At 47.8% G+C, this 17,866-nt stretch overlaps 1 protein-coding gene across 1 annotated transcript; it reads left to right on the forward strand.

Annotated features, from left to right (window-relative positions):
* The first annotated feature begins 1,575 nt into the window (after window positions 1–1,575).
* LOC128328308 (endonuclease domain-containing 1 protein-like) lies at window positions 1,576–16,353 on the forward strand. Its single transcript, XM_053258156.1, has 3 exons — window positions 1,576–1,798; window positions 3,863–4,156; window positions 15,066–16,353. The coding sequence occupies exons 2-3, from the start codon at window positions 3,872–3,874 to the stop codon at window positions 15,609–15,611; spliced, it is 831 nt and encodes a 276-aa protein (XP_053114131.1). The 5' UTR covers window positions 1,576–1,798; window positions 3,863–3,871; the 3' UTR covers window positions 15,612–16,353.
* The last annotated feature ends 1,513 nt before the right edge of the window (window positions 16,354–17,866 follow it).

Consider the following 17,866-nt stretch of genomic DNA (forward strand, 5'->3'; position numbering starts at 1 on the left):
CCTGTTTTCACTGCCATGTGTGCAGCTGGGGGGTGGGGGTGGGAGCCCCTCCTAGAGGGCAGTGGCGGCTGTCTGGGCCTAAGCACAAGCAAGCTGCTCCCGCACGCCTGCACGGTGCATGTCTCAAGCACCACAAGTCCGTAAGGTCACCTTCTTCAGTTACAATTGACTGGGGTGGGGAGCAAGAGCCCGGCGCTCTTGAGTAAATTCACAGGGGGAGGGGCAGGAAAGCCCTCACGTCACCCCACCATCTCATAGGGAAGCATCCTGTGTGCAGATCCAGGGGCAGGGGTTTCTCTCTCGCTCGCTCCCCTCAAAGCCTCCGTGTGGGAGGAAGGGGTGTAAAATCCGACAGCTCACCCTAACCGGCTTGCCTGTGCTCAGGCCCAAACAGGCTCATCAGCTGCCGCCATCATGGGGGAGGCCCGCTCGGCTCTCACCCTCCACCCCCTGGGTGTGCACATGGTGGCGAAAACAGGAAAGCTGGGCGCAGCAGCAGGGGTCATGGTGGGAGACTGCTGGAGAGGGCCCCCCCAGGACAGCTGGAGGCCCCTGGGGACAGGAGAGCTGTGTGCACATGCCACGTGAAATGCAAGTTTCTTTCCCCACCTACCACCACAGGGAAGAGAGCTGGTCTTGTGGTAGCAAGCATGACTTGTCCCCTTAAGCTAAGCAGGATCTGCCCTGGTTGCATACGAAAGGGAGGCTAGAAGTGTGAGCACTGTAAGATATTCCCCTTAGGGGATGGAGCCACTCTGGGAAGAGCAGCTAGGCTTCAAGTTCCTTCGCTGGCATCTCCAAGATAGGGCTGAGAGAGATTCCTGCCTGCAACCTTGGAGAAGCCGCTGCCAGTCTGGGTAGACAATACTGAGCGAGATGGACCTATGGTCTGATTCAGTGGCTCGTGGGGGGTGGGATCCAGCGCCCTTTAGGTCTGGTCTTCCAAAATGCCTAGGTGTGCCACTGCCTGCTCTGGCATCTACACCATATTGACTGCAGCAATAACCAGCGTATGAGCCGAGAACACCATTTTATAACTGATTATAAATATACCATGCTTATTATCACACATCCATTTCAGGGTCAAGATAAGGTGGGGAACAGAAATGAACAGAGTTTGTTGATACATATTTAAGGAACAGTTGCCAACTCATCTGGGCAGTTTCTCACTGAACCAACAACAGACGTTCAACGGAGCGGATTGTCCCATAACCAGTTTGATGGGTGCTTTACAGGAAAAGGATCCAGCGCTGACCTTGGGAAATCCTTGCACAAGAACCACAATCTAATTTGGGCAGCAATTCCACCCTCGTGAAAAAAACCTCTCTTCAAACAACTAGTAGAGGAAGTTAATCACCCTTGATAACTTTTCCCTTTGGAACATATTTAAGGAGTCTCGGGGACATACATTTTCATGCTCTGACTGGAGGCGAAGTCAGCGAACCCTGCAGCAACCTTCCGGAAGGTAGAGCAATATCCTTTTTCAGGACCGCTCTGTGTCTGTTATTCAGCGACAGCCTGCCTAATATATATGAACCACAGCAGAGGGTTTTCGAATGGAGCTTGGAGGTGGGAGAGGACAGAGGAAATCGGTTTAGCAAAAGCCGCACTAGCTATTTTTAGAACCAAAAAGTCTAAAACTAATTTATTACAAATTAGGGAAGGCAGGAAAAAAGCCTAAGAAATGAGAACCCTAAAGCTTAATAAAGGAGAGCCATAGAAAACATTTTCACGGCTGGAAGAGGTGTAATGCATTCGGAGGAAACAGCTGGCTTGATTGTATGACTGGTTATATCTGGTAGGTTCTTTCGTTTTTGTAGTTCTCAGTGTTTCGCTTTTTAAACAACTTTTAATTTAAAACTTTTTTTTAAAAAAAATGGTAATTTTAAATGTGGTTTTAGCCTGGTATTTTAACTTAACCTGTTTATAACTGGAATAGTTTTCTTTTACATTGTTTCTGGTTTATTAATGTTGTGAGCCGCCCCAAGCAGTAGTGTACTGGAGGGGCAAGGTTTTAAATAAATAAATATCAGCATAACTGAGAGTTAAAGAACATTGTTGCTGTTGACTGATATCCAGACAAATGAAGCACCGCTGTTTTATAGCTGCTTCTCTTGTAAACAGGAAGCAATCTTATGTTTGTTTACAGGGATATAGTCGTGGGGAGGGGATGTGCAGGGTCGGAGCACTGGTACTCCTTGGCTTAGGAACATAGGAAGCTGCCATTTACTGAGTCAGACCACTGGTCTATCTAGTTCAGCATTGTCTACACAGACTGGCAGCAGCTTCTCCAAGGTTGCTCAACCCTACCTTGGAGATGCTGCCAGGGAGGGAACCTGGAACTTCTGGATTTGCAACCAAATCACTGTTTGTTTAACTAAGCTTTATTCAGCAACAACTCCATTTTTCTCCTCTTTTACTTCCCTTTTCTTTTCTGACTGCACCCCCACACTCTACAGGATCCCAACAGGGACAAGCTTCTAATTAACAAAATGTAAACAAACAAACAAACAAACAAATAGCCTTCTACCAAGTCGGACCATTGGTCCATCTAGCTCAGTATTGTCTTCACAGACTGGCAGCGGCTTCTCCAGGGTTGCAGGCAGGAGTTTCTCTCGGCCCTATCTGGAGATGCCAGGGAAGGATCTTGGAACCTTCTGCATGCCAGCAAGCAGGTGCTCTTCCCAAAGTGGGCCTATCTTCTAAGGGGAATATCTTGCAGTGCTCACAGATGCAGTCTCCCATTCAAATGCCAACCAGGGCAGACCCTGCTTAGCAAAGAGGACAATTCATGCTTGCTACCACAAGACCAGCTCTCCTCCCACTGTCTCTCCATGGTCCCTTCCAACTTGAACATCCTTTAATAACTATGATTCCATTACAGGCCAGAGATCCACCGAGTGGGCACTGGAATTCTGTGCAATCTAGCATCCCTCCCAGTAGTCTCTCTCTCTCTCTCTTTCTCTCTCACTCTCTCTCTCTCTCTCTCTATCTCTCTATCTCAATCTCAATCTCAATCTCAATCTCAATCTCTTGTGTTTCATTTTAGCCTGTGAGAACCTTTGGGACACTTTCTTATTCCTTTTGCTATGTAAATTGCTTCAAGCCCTTCTGTTGTTGAATAGCAGTATATAAATGCTTTAATAACACACAACAAACACACAAAAGACACATGCTTTGACAAGTGCCATGGCTATCAGCACAGACTGTAATGCTTTGGATTTTAATCTTCATTCCTTTCTTCCTTCAAAAAGTCAATTCTTAGTAAAACCTAAAATAAAAATAAAAAGTCAGAGCCTGTCCCACACCAGGTTAGTTTTCACATCAGTGTAACATGCTTGAGGAGTACACTAAAGCCCTATTCAGACATTATGTTGTACAAGTGTACAGATGTCTGTAAACTTGTGCACGTATTTGTGTGAAATGACTGTACGTGTGTTCATTTTAAAAGCTGACTTTTAAATGCACCTCAAAATGAAGTGTTCCGTTGTACCTGTGTTCAGCATCACGTGTGAATTACTGTACCTGTGAACAGTGTATCCTTGTACATAACATGTGACTAGGGCTTACCACTTTTGGAAAAAGTAGGGAGAAAAGAACCTTTCCTCTTTCTCAGGCCAACTCCCCCCACCCCCACCACCCACCAACAATCCTCCTCCTGCAAAGCATTGCATGACTTCAGGGGCCCTCAAACTTGGCCCCCCAGCTCTTTTGGGACCACAGCTCCCATCATTCACAGCCGCAATGGCCTTTTGCTGGGGATGATGGGAGTTGTAGTCCAACAACATTTAAAGACCCAAGTTTGAGAACCCCATCAGTTCTGGATTTTGACTATCTGTAAACCTTAACTTAACCTCACCAGGCCCCCACGATGTTCCTGGTTCTGCTCCTCATCTGTGCAGGTTGGTACAACGCGCCAGGGAATGGTGAGGTGGTGACCTTTTTTGAAGACACGTGCCCCCAGTTTTTCTTCAGGGGAACCCCTCCAAATGGTGGACTCAATCCCTCGCATTTCGCTCGCATTTGCCAGCGTTACAAAAACCTGTATCGTTTTGCCACCCTGTACGACAAAGACCATCGCATCCCGGTCTACTCAGCCTACATCTACAACCCTGGGCAGGCAAAGAGACCAAATAAATGGATGGTGGAACCTCAGGTAAGAGACGGACAAGGCTGCCACAACTGGGGGGTGGAGATCCTGGTGACACCCTAGCCCTATTCAGACATTACACTGTGTACGCATTCAGGATCTGCAGGTACATGTGTCTGTGTGAATGACTGTACATATCTTCATTTTAAAAGTGAGCCTGGATACAGAGCAGACCCTTTCCAAAATAGATAGGAAGTGCATGTGCATTCAACATAATGAAGTCGTTCACACGAACATCCTTTTCTGGGCGGGAGAGGGTTAACCTGGGTGCAGAGACTTGTCTGGAGCCTCGGAACCCTCTCATCCTGTGTCTGTCAAGCTGGGCTACCCAGATCTCCTACCCTGTCCTTAGCCTAGGTAGGACAGAAACGCCCGCTATCCAACCTTTGTTTTCAGTCATGTGGGTACTCTCAGCAGCTTTTCCAGCTCCTGGGACCAGCGACCATAGAGTGCTGTGGCTTGTGAGCAGGGGTATCCTTATGGCAAGGCAAGCAGGGCAACTGCCCCGGGCCCCATGCTTTTAACCCACATGAAAATTAAGTGGAAGGGGGCCCCGCATTGGCTGATTTGCCCCAGCTCTGCTCCCTGCCAGGGTTCTCAAAGGTCAGTCCTGCTTACGAGGCTAGGGGGAGAAGCCCTCTCATACATAGGAGTGGGCTGTCTCTCTGCTTCTTGTGTGTTGCATTCTGGGGTAATAGAGGACTTCCTCCTCCTTGTTCCAGCTCTGCCGATTGCCACCGTGCTGGTCATCTGGGTGCAGGGCAAAAAGAAAGTCTCTGGTCATCTGGGGGAAGGTAGATAGGTTCCTGCATCCCCCCCCCTCTATTTGGTCATGTGAACGATCCCAATGTGTGAATAACTGCACATGCATACAAATCTGTACATGCTATACACAGTTTGAATGTGCATTGTATGTATCGGGCGAATAGCCCTATTCAGACACCATGCCTGTACATGAGATCAGATGTCTATACACCTATACATATTTTTGTGTGAATGACTGCACTCACCTTGAAAGCAAACCTGTGTGCAGGTCCCCTCAAATGCAGGGGGCCTGCACCAAGGAAGTATACTGCTGGATATGTGTTGAACATGACAGGTGAAGAACTGTAGTGTGTATGGGTACAGTTGTGAATGTAAATTTACAACACATTGAGAATGTGTTGAACATAGCATATGAACCGGGTTAATGTTATGACAACATAATGAGGCAGCCGACTGACTGTGTATAAAGCAGTAAGATCTCCCTCTCACCGCTTTCTGGACGCAGGGGAAGGTTGAAGCAGCTTCCATTGCTAGCTAACTCCTTGCCTTTCCCTGCCCTCCCAAGAAGGATAAAGAACATTAGCAGGTCAAAGGACTAACCAAAGCAGCAACATGCTTGACAAAAGGGGCCATGTCACCTCATTGCTGGCCTGGCTTCTTTTTTATGTTTACATTCACTGGTATTTACCAGACAGGGGAGCATTTCCCTCAGATGCTGGATCAACCCCACACAGAAGCCCTGTTCACACACCAGACTATTCTGCATGATTCTCAATAGGGTAAAAGATAAGTCCTACCCAAGTTCGGGAGCTCTGTGTGTGTGTTCCCATTTTCCGGCTGGGAGTAAAAAGCAAGGTAGGAGAGGGATCTAATGATCGTGTGCAAAGCAGCAGTTGGGCCAGAGGGCTTTTCATCCTACCCAGCCTCTGAACCCAGCTCTTTAACGAGGGAGGACAAAAAGCCTTCCGACCCAGCTGCTGCTTTGCAGGCGATCACTTCATGCCCTGTCATGCCCTTATCTTCAGATAGTGAAGATAGTGAAGAGGAGGAAGAAGTTGGCAACCCTCCAATAGAGCAACAGGAGGAGAGTTCATCTGTCAGGGCCACAGGAAGAAACTGAGGCAGGCCAAATTGAGGCTGCAGCCTCCAGGGGGCCATCAGAAGCTGCACAGGAGAAGGGGTGTGCAGAACCAATCCCAGAGCCGGAGAGCGTGCAAACAGTAACACCCCAACAACAGAGATATGAGCATCGCCGGTGACAGCTGGAAACACTCAGATGGAGCAAGCAGCTGCTTAACAAGCAAGATAAATGCTGAATTGTTGGCAGCTGATTGGCGGAGGAACCCAATTAGTCAAAGCACTATAAATCAAGGCCAGCAGGCAGTGAACACTGTTGGAAGCAACAAGTCTCTTGAGCCTGCTACAGCCGAGCCTCCGACTCAGAGACCGGGGAGGACTTCAAGGAGCTGCCTCCCACCTTTTCAGCAACCTTGATTTGGACACCGGACAGACAGGCTCCTGACACTCCCCTTCCTATCTTGCTTTTTACTCACAGACAAACAGAAAACGGGAGTGCATATAGCTCCCAGGCTTGGGTAGGATGCATCTCCTACCCTACTGACAATCATGCGAACAGCCCTATTATGTTCAACAGACATGCAATTTGTGTACAGTGTACACACATATGCACACATTAAAGCCCTCTTCAAATGTTATCAGTATGAGCAGCACTCACAGTGGGAAAAGAGGGGAGGAAGTCTCACTCTGACCCTGTCGCTCACCTCCTCCTGCAGTGTGCACATGCTTACGGCGCCATTTGTCTGAAGGGGGAGGCACCGTAGGTGTGTTCACTGGTGAGTCCATGAGCTGCATCTCAATTGATTGGCCAATGCACTTATGACGCCTCCCCCTTCAGACAAATGATGCCGTAAGCGTGTCTATTGGGCAAGAGGAGGTGAGTGACAGCAGGGTGGCGGCGGGACCTCCTCCCTGCTTTCCCCACTGTAAGTGTGAGCACTGCTCATGCTGATAACATCTGAAGAGGGCTACAGTTATTCACACATTATGTTCAACACGCACGCAATAGTACACTTCCTCTCTGTACCCGGCATTCTGGTTCACTTTTAAAATGAAAGTAGGAACAGTTATTCACAGAAACACACACACATATGTTCAGACATGTGTAGGCACGTACAACATAATGTCTGAAAAGGGCTATCGTTCAAAGAGACTATACCTTCACAAGAACCAGATCCTGGGGACAAAAAGGGCAGGAAGGTGATTGGTCTTCATCCTGCCAGCTTGTAAGAAGTGGAAGAAATCTCGGTGGCCACAGCCAAAATAGAATGTAGGACTAGATGGACATTTGGCCAGAGGTAGCAAAGCAATTCCTATTTATTTGTTACATCGACATACAGGAGGGCCTCCTCAATTAGTGTGAATTCACAGTTTCAGCTATTCATAGCTCAGCAATGTATACCCGATTATGGTGGGGGTTAATTTTGGCCATCTGTAGTTCCCATGCATGCATTTCACACTTCTGGTGGCATTTCCAGCTTGGAGGCACTTCTGGAAGCAGTGTAGAGCTACGTTGGGGCATGTTGGTTTGGAACTGGAAGGATTGTTTGTTTCTTTACTGGAGGAGCTGGGGTGGCCCAGGTACAGTGCTGTACTCCTCTCTTATTTCTGGGAGTTTTCTTCTTCTCATTTTTCTTTTAATTTTTAGTAATTCTTCATGTACTGAAGGACCTAACCCCAGGGGCAAGGTTTAAATTATTCACAGTTTCAGCATTTGTAGTGTTAGTGCAGAACGTCACCTCCACAATAATCAAAAGCCTCCTGGACTGAGTTTCTGCCAAATCACAAAGGCAGGGCTAGACAGATTATCCCTGTGCGCAACAGGCAAAGTGCCTAGAGCCTATGAATCTCCCAAAGGCCTTCCAAAAAGTTTTGTGTGTGTGGTTTCTTCCTCTTACTTAGAAGCCACTGTGTGTTTTTCTCTTTCCCACCTGTGTGAACTGTGTGTGTCTGTGTGTTGTGTTGTGTGTGAGACAGAGAGAGGGAGCCCACCCCCACCTGAAAGGTTTCATTTGTTTGTTTGTATTCCGTTTGCAACTGTTTGTGTGTGAGAGAAAGAGATTTACACTCACACCAACACACTCTCGAAGCCTCTGTTTGTGTGTTTGTCCTTTATTTGTGCCTGAGTGAGAGACTATCTTTTAAAAAATGATTTCCCAAGCAGTATAACAAGCATAAGCTAGTAAGAAAAACTCTCCCCATCTCACAATAAACCTTCTTGTGAGGAAATAATGGAATATCTAGCTCTGCAGATGCCCATTCTGAAACAGACACATTATGGGACCTATGCATTGCACACAAAGCAAAAAATTATCTATAGATCTATCTTGCAGGCCTACAATACTGAGAGTGCCTAGAGCCTATAAAGACTTCAATCCGCCCCTGCACTCAGGTGGCTTACAGGTTACAGTCATGGCTTAGAGCAAGGATTCTCAACGTTGGGTCCCCAGATGTTACTGGACTTCAACTCCCATAATCCTCAACTGAAGGCCACTGGGGCTGGGGATTATGGGAATTGAAGTCCAAAAACATCTGGGGACCCAACATTGAGAATCCCTGGCTTAGAGCATTGTTCTTCTTTGTAAGGCAGAAGAACAGGGGTAGAAGAACAGGGGTAGAAGGTGGGCCCCCTGCTCTGTTTATGGGGCCTGTGCACAGCTTCAGGAAATGCCTTGCTATATCAGGCCTTTATTGTTTATTTTGCACAGCCCAGAGCCATGAGGGGGCAACTGTTCCACCATGCAGTGTGATGCCCAACAGGGTGTGGCCCCAGAACCCCCACAGCAGTGGGACTGTGGTCTCAGAAGGGGCAAGGGAGAAACAGACGCTGGAGCCCCAAGTATAGATCTCCCCCATTCATGAGACTTTTATTCAGCATTAGTAGACGTTACAGATCATAACGACAAAAGTAAAGAATGCAGGCACAGGCAAAAGGACTACTAGCCACATGATTATAACATAAATAGGGCAAGTGGGTTATACACGCTCTCACATTCTCACTCAACACTCACACAACCCTGCAGTACAGAGACATCTACCTGCCTAAGTGATCCACGTAGCAGAGCAGGTGGGGTCTGGCAGGATGTGGAGAGGCTGTGCCCATAGGTCCTGCTGGGTCAATAGAAAGGTTCGCCCCCTATTACAACATTTGGCGATTCGTTTTTATAATGGTCCAGATGGGATGAACTCCCCTGGTTCAGGCCTCCTCCCTCACATGTAGATAGATGGGTGGAAAGTACCTTCAATTCACACTCGGGAAGTTCCCCGAAGACCAGCCATTGGCTGCTGGTCAAGGCCAGGCCTGGTCATCATCTAGAGATCCTTCCCGCATCTGGTACGGTCCATCTGTGACCTTCCACTCTGCACCCGGCCCTTGGTCCTCTGCACATGGCATTTTCCTGGTGTGCCTGGCACCTGTTTAGCCCTTCTCCAACACCTCTGACTAACTAATTCACACTCACCCACAGGTGCACCTAGGCAATTTTCATTTCTAGGTAAGCCTGGAATGAAAGGCCTTTGGAGGGGCCCCACTTCCCTGCAAATTAAGCATCAGCACGCTCGGCTGGGCAAACACACTACCTTGGACAGACTAAAGAGGATTTGGAGGCCCTGGACTTCGGCCCCTAAGTCCAGGGGTAAAAGCACCTCTGTGCCCACCTGTCACACAGATGTTTCCTCTTTAAAGTTTGTTGCACCCATGTCTCCTAATCTTGAGTAATCAAATGCAACTTAACAAGAAACAAGTTTAATGTTAGGCAATGCATTAGGGCTTTGGGAGTTCTTTTGAGAGTGTCAACAGGCATGTGGATGAAGGTGATCCCGTATTATACCCGGACTTCCAAAAAGCTTTTGACAAATAGCAATAGCAATAACATTTACATACTGCTCTATAGCTGGAAGCTCTCTAAGCTGTTTACAATGATTTAGCATATTGCCCCCCTACATTCTGGGTACTCATTTTACCGACCTCAGAAGGATGGAAGGCTGAGTCATCCTTGAGCCCCTGGTCAGGATCAAACTTGTAACCTTCTGGTTACAGGGCAGCAGTTTTACCACTGCGCCACCAGGGGCTCTCCCAACAAAGGCTCCTGAGTAAACTTAGCAGTCATGGGATAAGGCAACAAGTACATGTGTGTATTGGTAACTGGCCGAAGGACAGGAAACAGAGGGTAGGAATAAATGGACAGTTTTTACAATGGAGGGAAGCAAGAAGTGGGGTCCCCCAAGTATCAGTACTGTGACCAGTGCTCTTTAACTCATTCATAAATCTAGAAGCTGGGGTAAGCAGAGAAGTGGCCAGATTTGCAGATGACACTAAACTATTTAGGGTAGTGAAGTCAAAAACAGATCGTGAGGAGCTCCAAAAGGATCCCTCCAAACTGGGGGAGTTTGGACAAAATGGCAAATGCGTTTCAATGTAAGCAAGCGTAAAGTGATGCATATTGATTGGGGCAAAAAACCCCACAACTTAACATATGTGCTGATGGGGTCTGAGCTGTCAGAGAATGACCAGGAGAGAGATCTTGGGGTCATGGTAGAGAGCTCGTTGGAAGTGTCAACTCAGTGCATGCCATCTGTGGGGAAAAGCAAATTCAATTCTAGGAAACATTAGGAAGGGGATTGACAATAAAAAATGTGTATATTATAATGCCCTTATACAAAATGATGGTGTAGCCACACCTGGAGTACTGCGTACAGTTCTGGTCACTATATCTTAAGGAGGACATTGTAGAACTGGAAAAGGTGCAGAAAACAGCAACCAAGATGTTCTGGGGCCTAGAGCACCTTCCTTATGAGGCAAGGCAACAGCATCTGGGGCTTTTTAGTTTGGAAAACAGGCGACTAAGGGGAGACATGATAGAGGTCTATAAAATTATGCATGATGTGGTGACAGTGTATAGAGATAAATTTTTCTCCCTCTCTCACAACACTAGAACTAGGGGTCATCCCATGAAACTGATGGCCAGGAAATTGGGGACCAACAGAAGGAAGCATTTTTTTTCCCACACAAAGCATAACTAACCCATGGGATTCTCTGCAGTCGGGTGTGGTGATGGCCAACAGCCTAGATGGTTTTAAGAGGGGCTCAGATAAATTCATGGAAGGCAGGTCTGTCAATGGCGACTTGTCTGATGGCTGTGGGCCACCTCCAGCCTCAAAGGCACAATGCCCCTGAATACCCATTGCAGTGGAGCAACAGCAAAAGAGCATAAGAGCAGTGCTGTGCTTTGCCCAGGGCTGGGGGCTCCTCTCAGGGAAATGGAGCCTTCTCGAGCCCCTGGGCATTCTTGGAAGGTATGCATGGAGTGCTGGGAAACGTAGCCCTTCCCAGTGCTTTCTTTCTAGAGCTCTTAAGAGAGGGCTCAGTCCTCCCGGCATTGAGAAAAGTGCAGTACTGTGCAGGGGTCAGTATAGTGGGAAATGGCTGTCATGTGGAAGGGTTTAAAAAAAAAAAGTGAAGATCACTAGCTCAGAGTCTAAAAGACATGGCAGAAGAGGGGAAAGGAATGAGGAAGGAAGAGCAAAATAAGCAAATCCAGGAACCAGCTCCTTCTGTGCCATTACATAATGGAGTTATATAGCAATAGCAATAGCAATAGCACTTACATTTATATACCGCTCTATAGCTGGAAGCTCTCTAAGCGGTTTACAATGATTTAGCATATTGCCCCCCAACATTCTGGGTACTCATTTTACCGACCTCGGAAGGATGGAAGGCTGAGTCAACCTTGAGCCCCTGGTCAGGATCAAACTTGTAACCTTCTGGTTACAGGGCGGCAGTTTTACCACTGCACCACCAGGGGCTGTCTCATATAATGATGAGACAGAAAGGTCACTGCAGGAGGTAGTTCTTTTAATGGCAAGTGAGGCTGCTGGGTGCCATCCTGTTCCAAGTGTGTGTCAATGACGGGGTCAATGGCCCACCCAGAGCCTCTACCAAGGCAGGGATTCAGATGGATTCAGATGCAGGAAGACCTTGGACAGTGCCCAAAGAGGCACAGCAGGGGAAGAGTTCAGGACCTTAGATAGCACCAAGCAAGAGAGCTGGATGGTGCTTCAACCAACTGACTGCTGGTTTCTATGGCGGCTGCCCATGTAGAGCAGGTTGACCTGCCCCTTCCCTGGGGAAAGCTCTGCAGTTAAAAGAAGCCTTGCCCAGTTTTGTAAGTGCTGGTTCTCGTGGCACCTTCTACTTGGGCTGGCACTGGCAGGCCTTTGAGAGGGTCCTCAGAGAGAGGATGGAGGCAGGGCCTTGTCCTTGGGCGATCCTGAGAATGGGTCTTGGTAGGGATCCAAGAACATCGGAACAGCCCTGCTGGATCAGGCCCAAGAAGGCCTCTCTAGTCCAGCATCCTGTTTCCCACAGTGGCCCACTAGATTCCTCTGGGAAGCCCACAGGCAAGAGCTGAGGGCATGCCTCTCTCCTGCTGTTGCTCCCTTGAAACTGGTATTTAGGGGCATCTTGCCTCTGAGGCTGGTGGTCACCTACAGACCTCAGACTTGTAGCCATTGATAGACTTGCCCTTCATGGATTTATGTCAGCCCTTCTTAAGGCCATCTAGGCAGCTGGCTGTCAGTCACCACATATTATGGCAGATAATTCCATAGGTTAATTGTGTGTTGTGTGGGAAAAGTACTTCCTTTTGTCAGTCCTAAATTTCCTGGCAATCAATTTCATGGGATGACCCCTGGTTCTAGTGTTACGTGAGAGGGAGAAAAAATTAATTCTCTCCACTCTCTCCACACCATGCATAATTTTATACACCTCTATCATGTCTTCCTGTAGTTGCCCCTTTTCCAAACTAAAAAGCCCCAGGTGTTGTAGCCTTTCTCATAAGAAAGGTTCTCTAGGCCCCTGATCATCTTGATTGCCTTCTTCTGCACCTTCACCACTTCTATAATGTCCTTTTGAAGGTATGGTGACTAGAACTGTACACAGTACTCTAAATGTTGCTGCACCATAGATCTGCATTATGATTTTAGCATTTTTATTTTCAACCCCCTTCCTAGATTCAAGCATGGAAGTGTCCTTTTTCACAGCTGCCACACTTTGTATCAACACTTTCAACAAGCTTCCACCATGACCCCAAGATCTCCCTCCTAGTCAGTCACCATCAATTCAGACCCTGTCAGCGAATATGTGAAGTTAGGAACTTTTTTGCCCCAATATGCATCACTTTACACATGCTAACACTGAACCGCATCTGCCATTTTGTCGCCCACTCCCCCAGTTCGGAGAGATCTTTTTGGAGCTTCTTGCAATCTGTTTTGGATTTCATTTCCCTAAATAGTTTGGTATCATCTGCAAACTTGGCCACCTTGCTGCTAGCTTACCCCAACTTCTAGATCAAAGATGAACAAGTTAAAGAACACTGGTCCCAGTACAGATCCTTGGGGGACACCACTTCCTACTCCCCTCCACTGTGAAAACTGTCCATTTATTCCTACCCTCTGTTTCCTGTCCTTCAACCAGTTACCAATCCATTCATGAGCCTGTCCCCTTATTCCATGACTGCTGAGTTTTTTCAAGAGTCCCTGATGAGGAACTTTGTCGAAAGCTTTTTGGAAGTCCAGGTATACTATGTCAACTGGATCACTTTTATCCACCCACCTGTTGACACTCCCCAAAACTCCAAAAGTTTGGTGAGGCAAGAGGACCAGCATGATCCTTGGGTCCTGGTGGGATCCTGGCTCTGGTTTCATTTTTTTCTCCAGGGGCTACACAGTGTCTGGGTTGTAGAGTCTTCTGGCCCTATCTCAACCCTTCACCTGTCCACCTTGTCTCCCTATGGGGAGGTCCTGGATCCAGGGCCATGATATGTGGTCATGGTTGGGGTGTGTAGCTCTGCTTGTGCCACAACATCTGCAGTCCAGGACAGGACCAGGCTGTAAGTCTAATGCAAAGCATTTTGTAGATGTGGTTTGCTGAAATACAGAGACTCCCATGATCCCCAGATACAGTTGGCCAGTTGACAGAGATAATGGGAGTTGTAGTCCAACAACAGCCAGAGGGCCCAAAGTTCTGCAACCCTGACTTAGAGTCTGGCTAAGAATAGTTGAGAAAGGAAAGTCTCCCCTGAATTCAGGCATAGAAGGTAGGAAGAGCTAAAGTCTAATAGCGGGCTGTTTTCTCCCATCCCTAATACCTCCGCTTCTCTCTCTCTATTAGGGGATTGGCCCCACTCCCTCTTCCAGCCTTAGGGGAAATAATCTGCTGGGGAGGGATGAGATAAGTATAAATAAACAAGATCTAGAGAAGTGTGCCCAGCAATTCCTGCTTCCCTGTATTTGTGGCAATGATCCACTCCAGCTTTCTTGCCTGTCTCCTCTGGAGCCTTCACAATTCTCAGCACTCACAGCCTGGATTCTTCACGGGTTAGGATCCACCCAGATGCCAACCCAGAAGAGGCCCTCTCAGAGGAGAAGGAGCACATCCCAACCAAGACTCGGCCCTGATTAAACCTCCCTAGAGCCATCTGATCCCATAGAGCTCCCTAGAGCAGGGGTTCCCAACTGGTTGTCCTCCAGATGTTGCTGAACTACAACTTCCATAATTTCCGGCCACAATGTATTGTGACCAGGGATGATCAGAGTGCAACATCTGGAGGACCATCAGGCTGGGAACCCCTGCCCTAGAGCAGTCCGAGCTTGTTGCCTCTCCTTCAGTAAGCACCTTGGAGAAGCCCTGGAGCTCTGGGGACCCAATGTCCCCCAGGGGACTCCTGTCCTGTTCCTAGAACCCCTTCAATCACTCCCAGGACCCAGGAAGCAGAGGTAGTGCTGTGCCAGAGCCAAACTCCAGCTCCAGAGGCAGACTGTTCTCTTGGCTGCTCAGGGTCTCCCTCCCAATGGGTCTACTTGGGAGAAGGGGGGTAGCTGAGGCACCAGCTTTGGATTGGGGCCAACTTGAAATCGAGGAAGGGGGTGGGGCTCCTGGCAACTATATAGCTATGTAAAACCTCTCTGTTTGGAACCAGCTTTTGGGGTTCAAAGTTCCTTCACTAAGCTGCTGGACCCAGGCACGGGCACCTTCTGTCTCACTCCCTTTGTGTGCCTTTCTTGTTCTCTGAAGCTAGCTGGTTTAGCATCCCAACCTGAAATGGAAACAGAAGGGGCCTTCCTGCAGGAAAGCGGTGCCAAAGAGGACGCGCTACAGAACAGTCAGGCTATCTTGCTCGATTACAAGAACCTGACCGATTTCAACAGGGGCCATTTGAACCCCAACGGACACCAGCCTGATGTGGACGCCAAAGCATCTACCTTTACCTTGACCAATATCGTACCCCAGTACATTAAGCTCAATGGCGGGGCCTGGAATAATTACGAGCAATCGACGATGGCACGCATGACTGAAGAGTGCGAGGAAACATTTGCCGTGGTGGGAGCAGTGCCTGGGAACAACTACATCGCCAAAGGGAGAGTCAACAAGCCCAGCTACGTATGGTCTGCAGCTTGCTGCGTCATAGACAACAACCACCTGAAATCCTGGGCCATCATTTCCCAGAATGACGAGAATGTGGTGCACACTCTCACTTTGGGGGAGTTGGAGGAAAAGCTTACCGAGCTGTATAAAGGGAATCCCGTCTCCCTGTTTGACCCTGAATGTCCCCGGGCATAAAACTTTGGCCATAGATATCTTTCATGAAGATAGCAGATGCCAAAGGACATGAACCTCTTCTACAGTGACCTTATTCAGAAATCATTAGCTTCAAATGTAGAAAAGTGCAATGAGAAAACCAGTGGTAGTCAATCGGGGCAGCCCTTTCATGAGGCAAGGTGAGGCAGTCACCTTGGGAGGCAGATTACTGGAGCACTAGCAGGGTGACAAAGTGTCCTCCAGCACTGCCATCAGAGCAGCTCTTTGGGACTGAGCTGACCCTTGCCAAGCTTTGCAAGTAGCAACACTCCTTACAAACCTTGCAAGAAGCATTAGGAGAGAGGAAGAGGCTGCTGGCAATTTTACCTCCTCCCTGCCCCTGGTGCCACTTTCAAAACTAGCAAGAGTTGGTTTTGAAAGGGGACACCAGGGCCATGGGGCAGCATTTCTGGCACCACAATACCTCGGGCCACCCTGTATTCAGTCCTACAATGCTGGACTTGAAACTGTAAGATCCTGGTGGATTTGAGTCTCACTTCTGCCATAGGTTCCTTCTCCCCAATCCTTTACTTTCTTGCGAGCACAAAAGCTTCAGTGTGCATGTGGCACCCTCCTGCCTACACACATTTCCCTGTTCAAATGACTGAAGGGTTCATTTGAGAATGCAGAGATGCCTCTCAACAGAGAAGCACATACATTCAGGAGCTTGGTGTGTGCACTGGAGTGTGTGTGTGGAACTCTGGATCAAGCCAGTGTGAGGCCTTGAACCATTTGCTACTTCTCCTCTTTAGTTCTCCATCTCTAAAATGGGAATTTGCAACTTACCTCACAGAGTTGTTGTGAGAATACGCACAATAAAGATTGCATCTGTTAAAAAAACCCTTTGCAAATTTGCATATAACTCCAAATAGTATGCAATAATCTAATAAATTACAGGATGAATTCAGCTCCTGAGGCATTGCTGTAGGTCCTGTGGATGTCCAGCTTTTACTTCAGTGAAGGTCTCCAGATCTCATGGGGGCAGAAAACTGGTGGCTTAGTGGTGCAGTACATGTGCAACTGGCCCAGAGTCCTGGTTCAGTTTCCAGTCTCTGCCAAGTGACACCAGGTGAAGAGATAAAATGGGAAGCTGTAGCCAATCAGAGGACACCTACAACAAAGCAAGATGATCCAGGTGGGTTGCTCTTGTTCCTCCTGTAGGGTGGATGGATGCCTAGTGATACAAATTATGGGAAATCTCAAAGACCAGTTAAAAGATCAGCACACATGTTCAACCATGTTCAGCCAGGACATTTCAAGTGAGACACTCAGCTAGCAGGGCTGGATGAGGAAGTCACTGCCTGGGACCTGGAGGGGCCAATGCTGACAGTGCACGGTGAGATAAATCCCAGGGGGTTCCAAATTATTTTCATCTGTGTACAGTATGAGTTTTGTTCTGGGCAGCAGTATCAAGGTGGCAATGTGTGCGCACCTTGTGCATTCAGAGTGGGGCCTTCCTGATTTAACCTGAGCAGGTTGAATATGATCTAACATTAATGATCTAACATTAACTGAGCAGACATCCAAAAATGTGTGAGTGCACACACACACACCACACACACCACACACACACCCCTTAGAGTCTCATCATTCCCATCCACAGTGGCCAAAGGCCATTGCCGCCTTTGATCATCAAGAGAGGTCCGTCTTCAGGTGCCATCAGTTTTTTCTGGCAACAACTTGAAATCGGGCCTTCTCAGTTTTCACCCTTAGATTGAGGAACATGATCCCCCTTGAAAGAAGAGGTTTATCATCCCTTGGAGGCCTTCAGGACAACCACGAAGACCCACCTCTTCAGCTACGATGGATACAATGGCTATTGATACATCACTTTTCAACAAAAGTTCCCAAAGCGGCTTACATAGATAATAAACAAATAAATCAATATGGCTCCCTGTCCCCAAAGGGCTCACAGTCTTAAAAAAAGAAGAAACATAAGACAGATACCACCAGCAGCCACTGGAGGGACACTGTGCTGTGGGATGGACAGGGCCAGTTGCTCTCTCCCTGCTCAATAAAGAGAATCACCAATTTTAAAAGGTGCTTCTTTGCCCATTTAGCAGGTGACTAAGCTTATAATAATACTTAAGTGGTTTTAATGGTTTTTAAATGAGTTCTATGTTTTAAAAAAAATTAAATGGTTTTATTTTATGTCTTATGTTAATATTTATAACTAGCTGATCCGGTGCAGAGCATCTGCACCCCTAGTTTGCTGCTGTCGCTAACCCTAAGCCTAA

The sequence above is a fragment of the Hemicordylus capensis genome, chromosome 5 (assembly GCF_027244095.1).
Source record: "Hemicordylus capensis ecotype Gifberg chromosome 5, rHemCap1.1.pri, whole genome shotgun sequence".
NCBI classification, from domain to species: Eukaryota; Metazoa; Chordata; class Lepidosauria; order Squamata; family Cordylidae; genus Hemicordylus; species Hemicordylus capensis.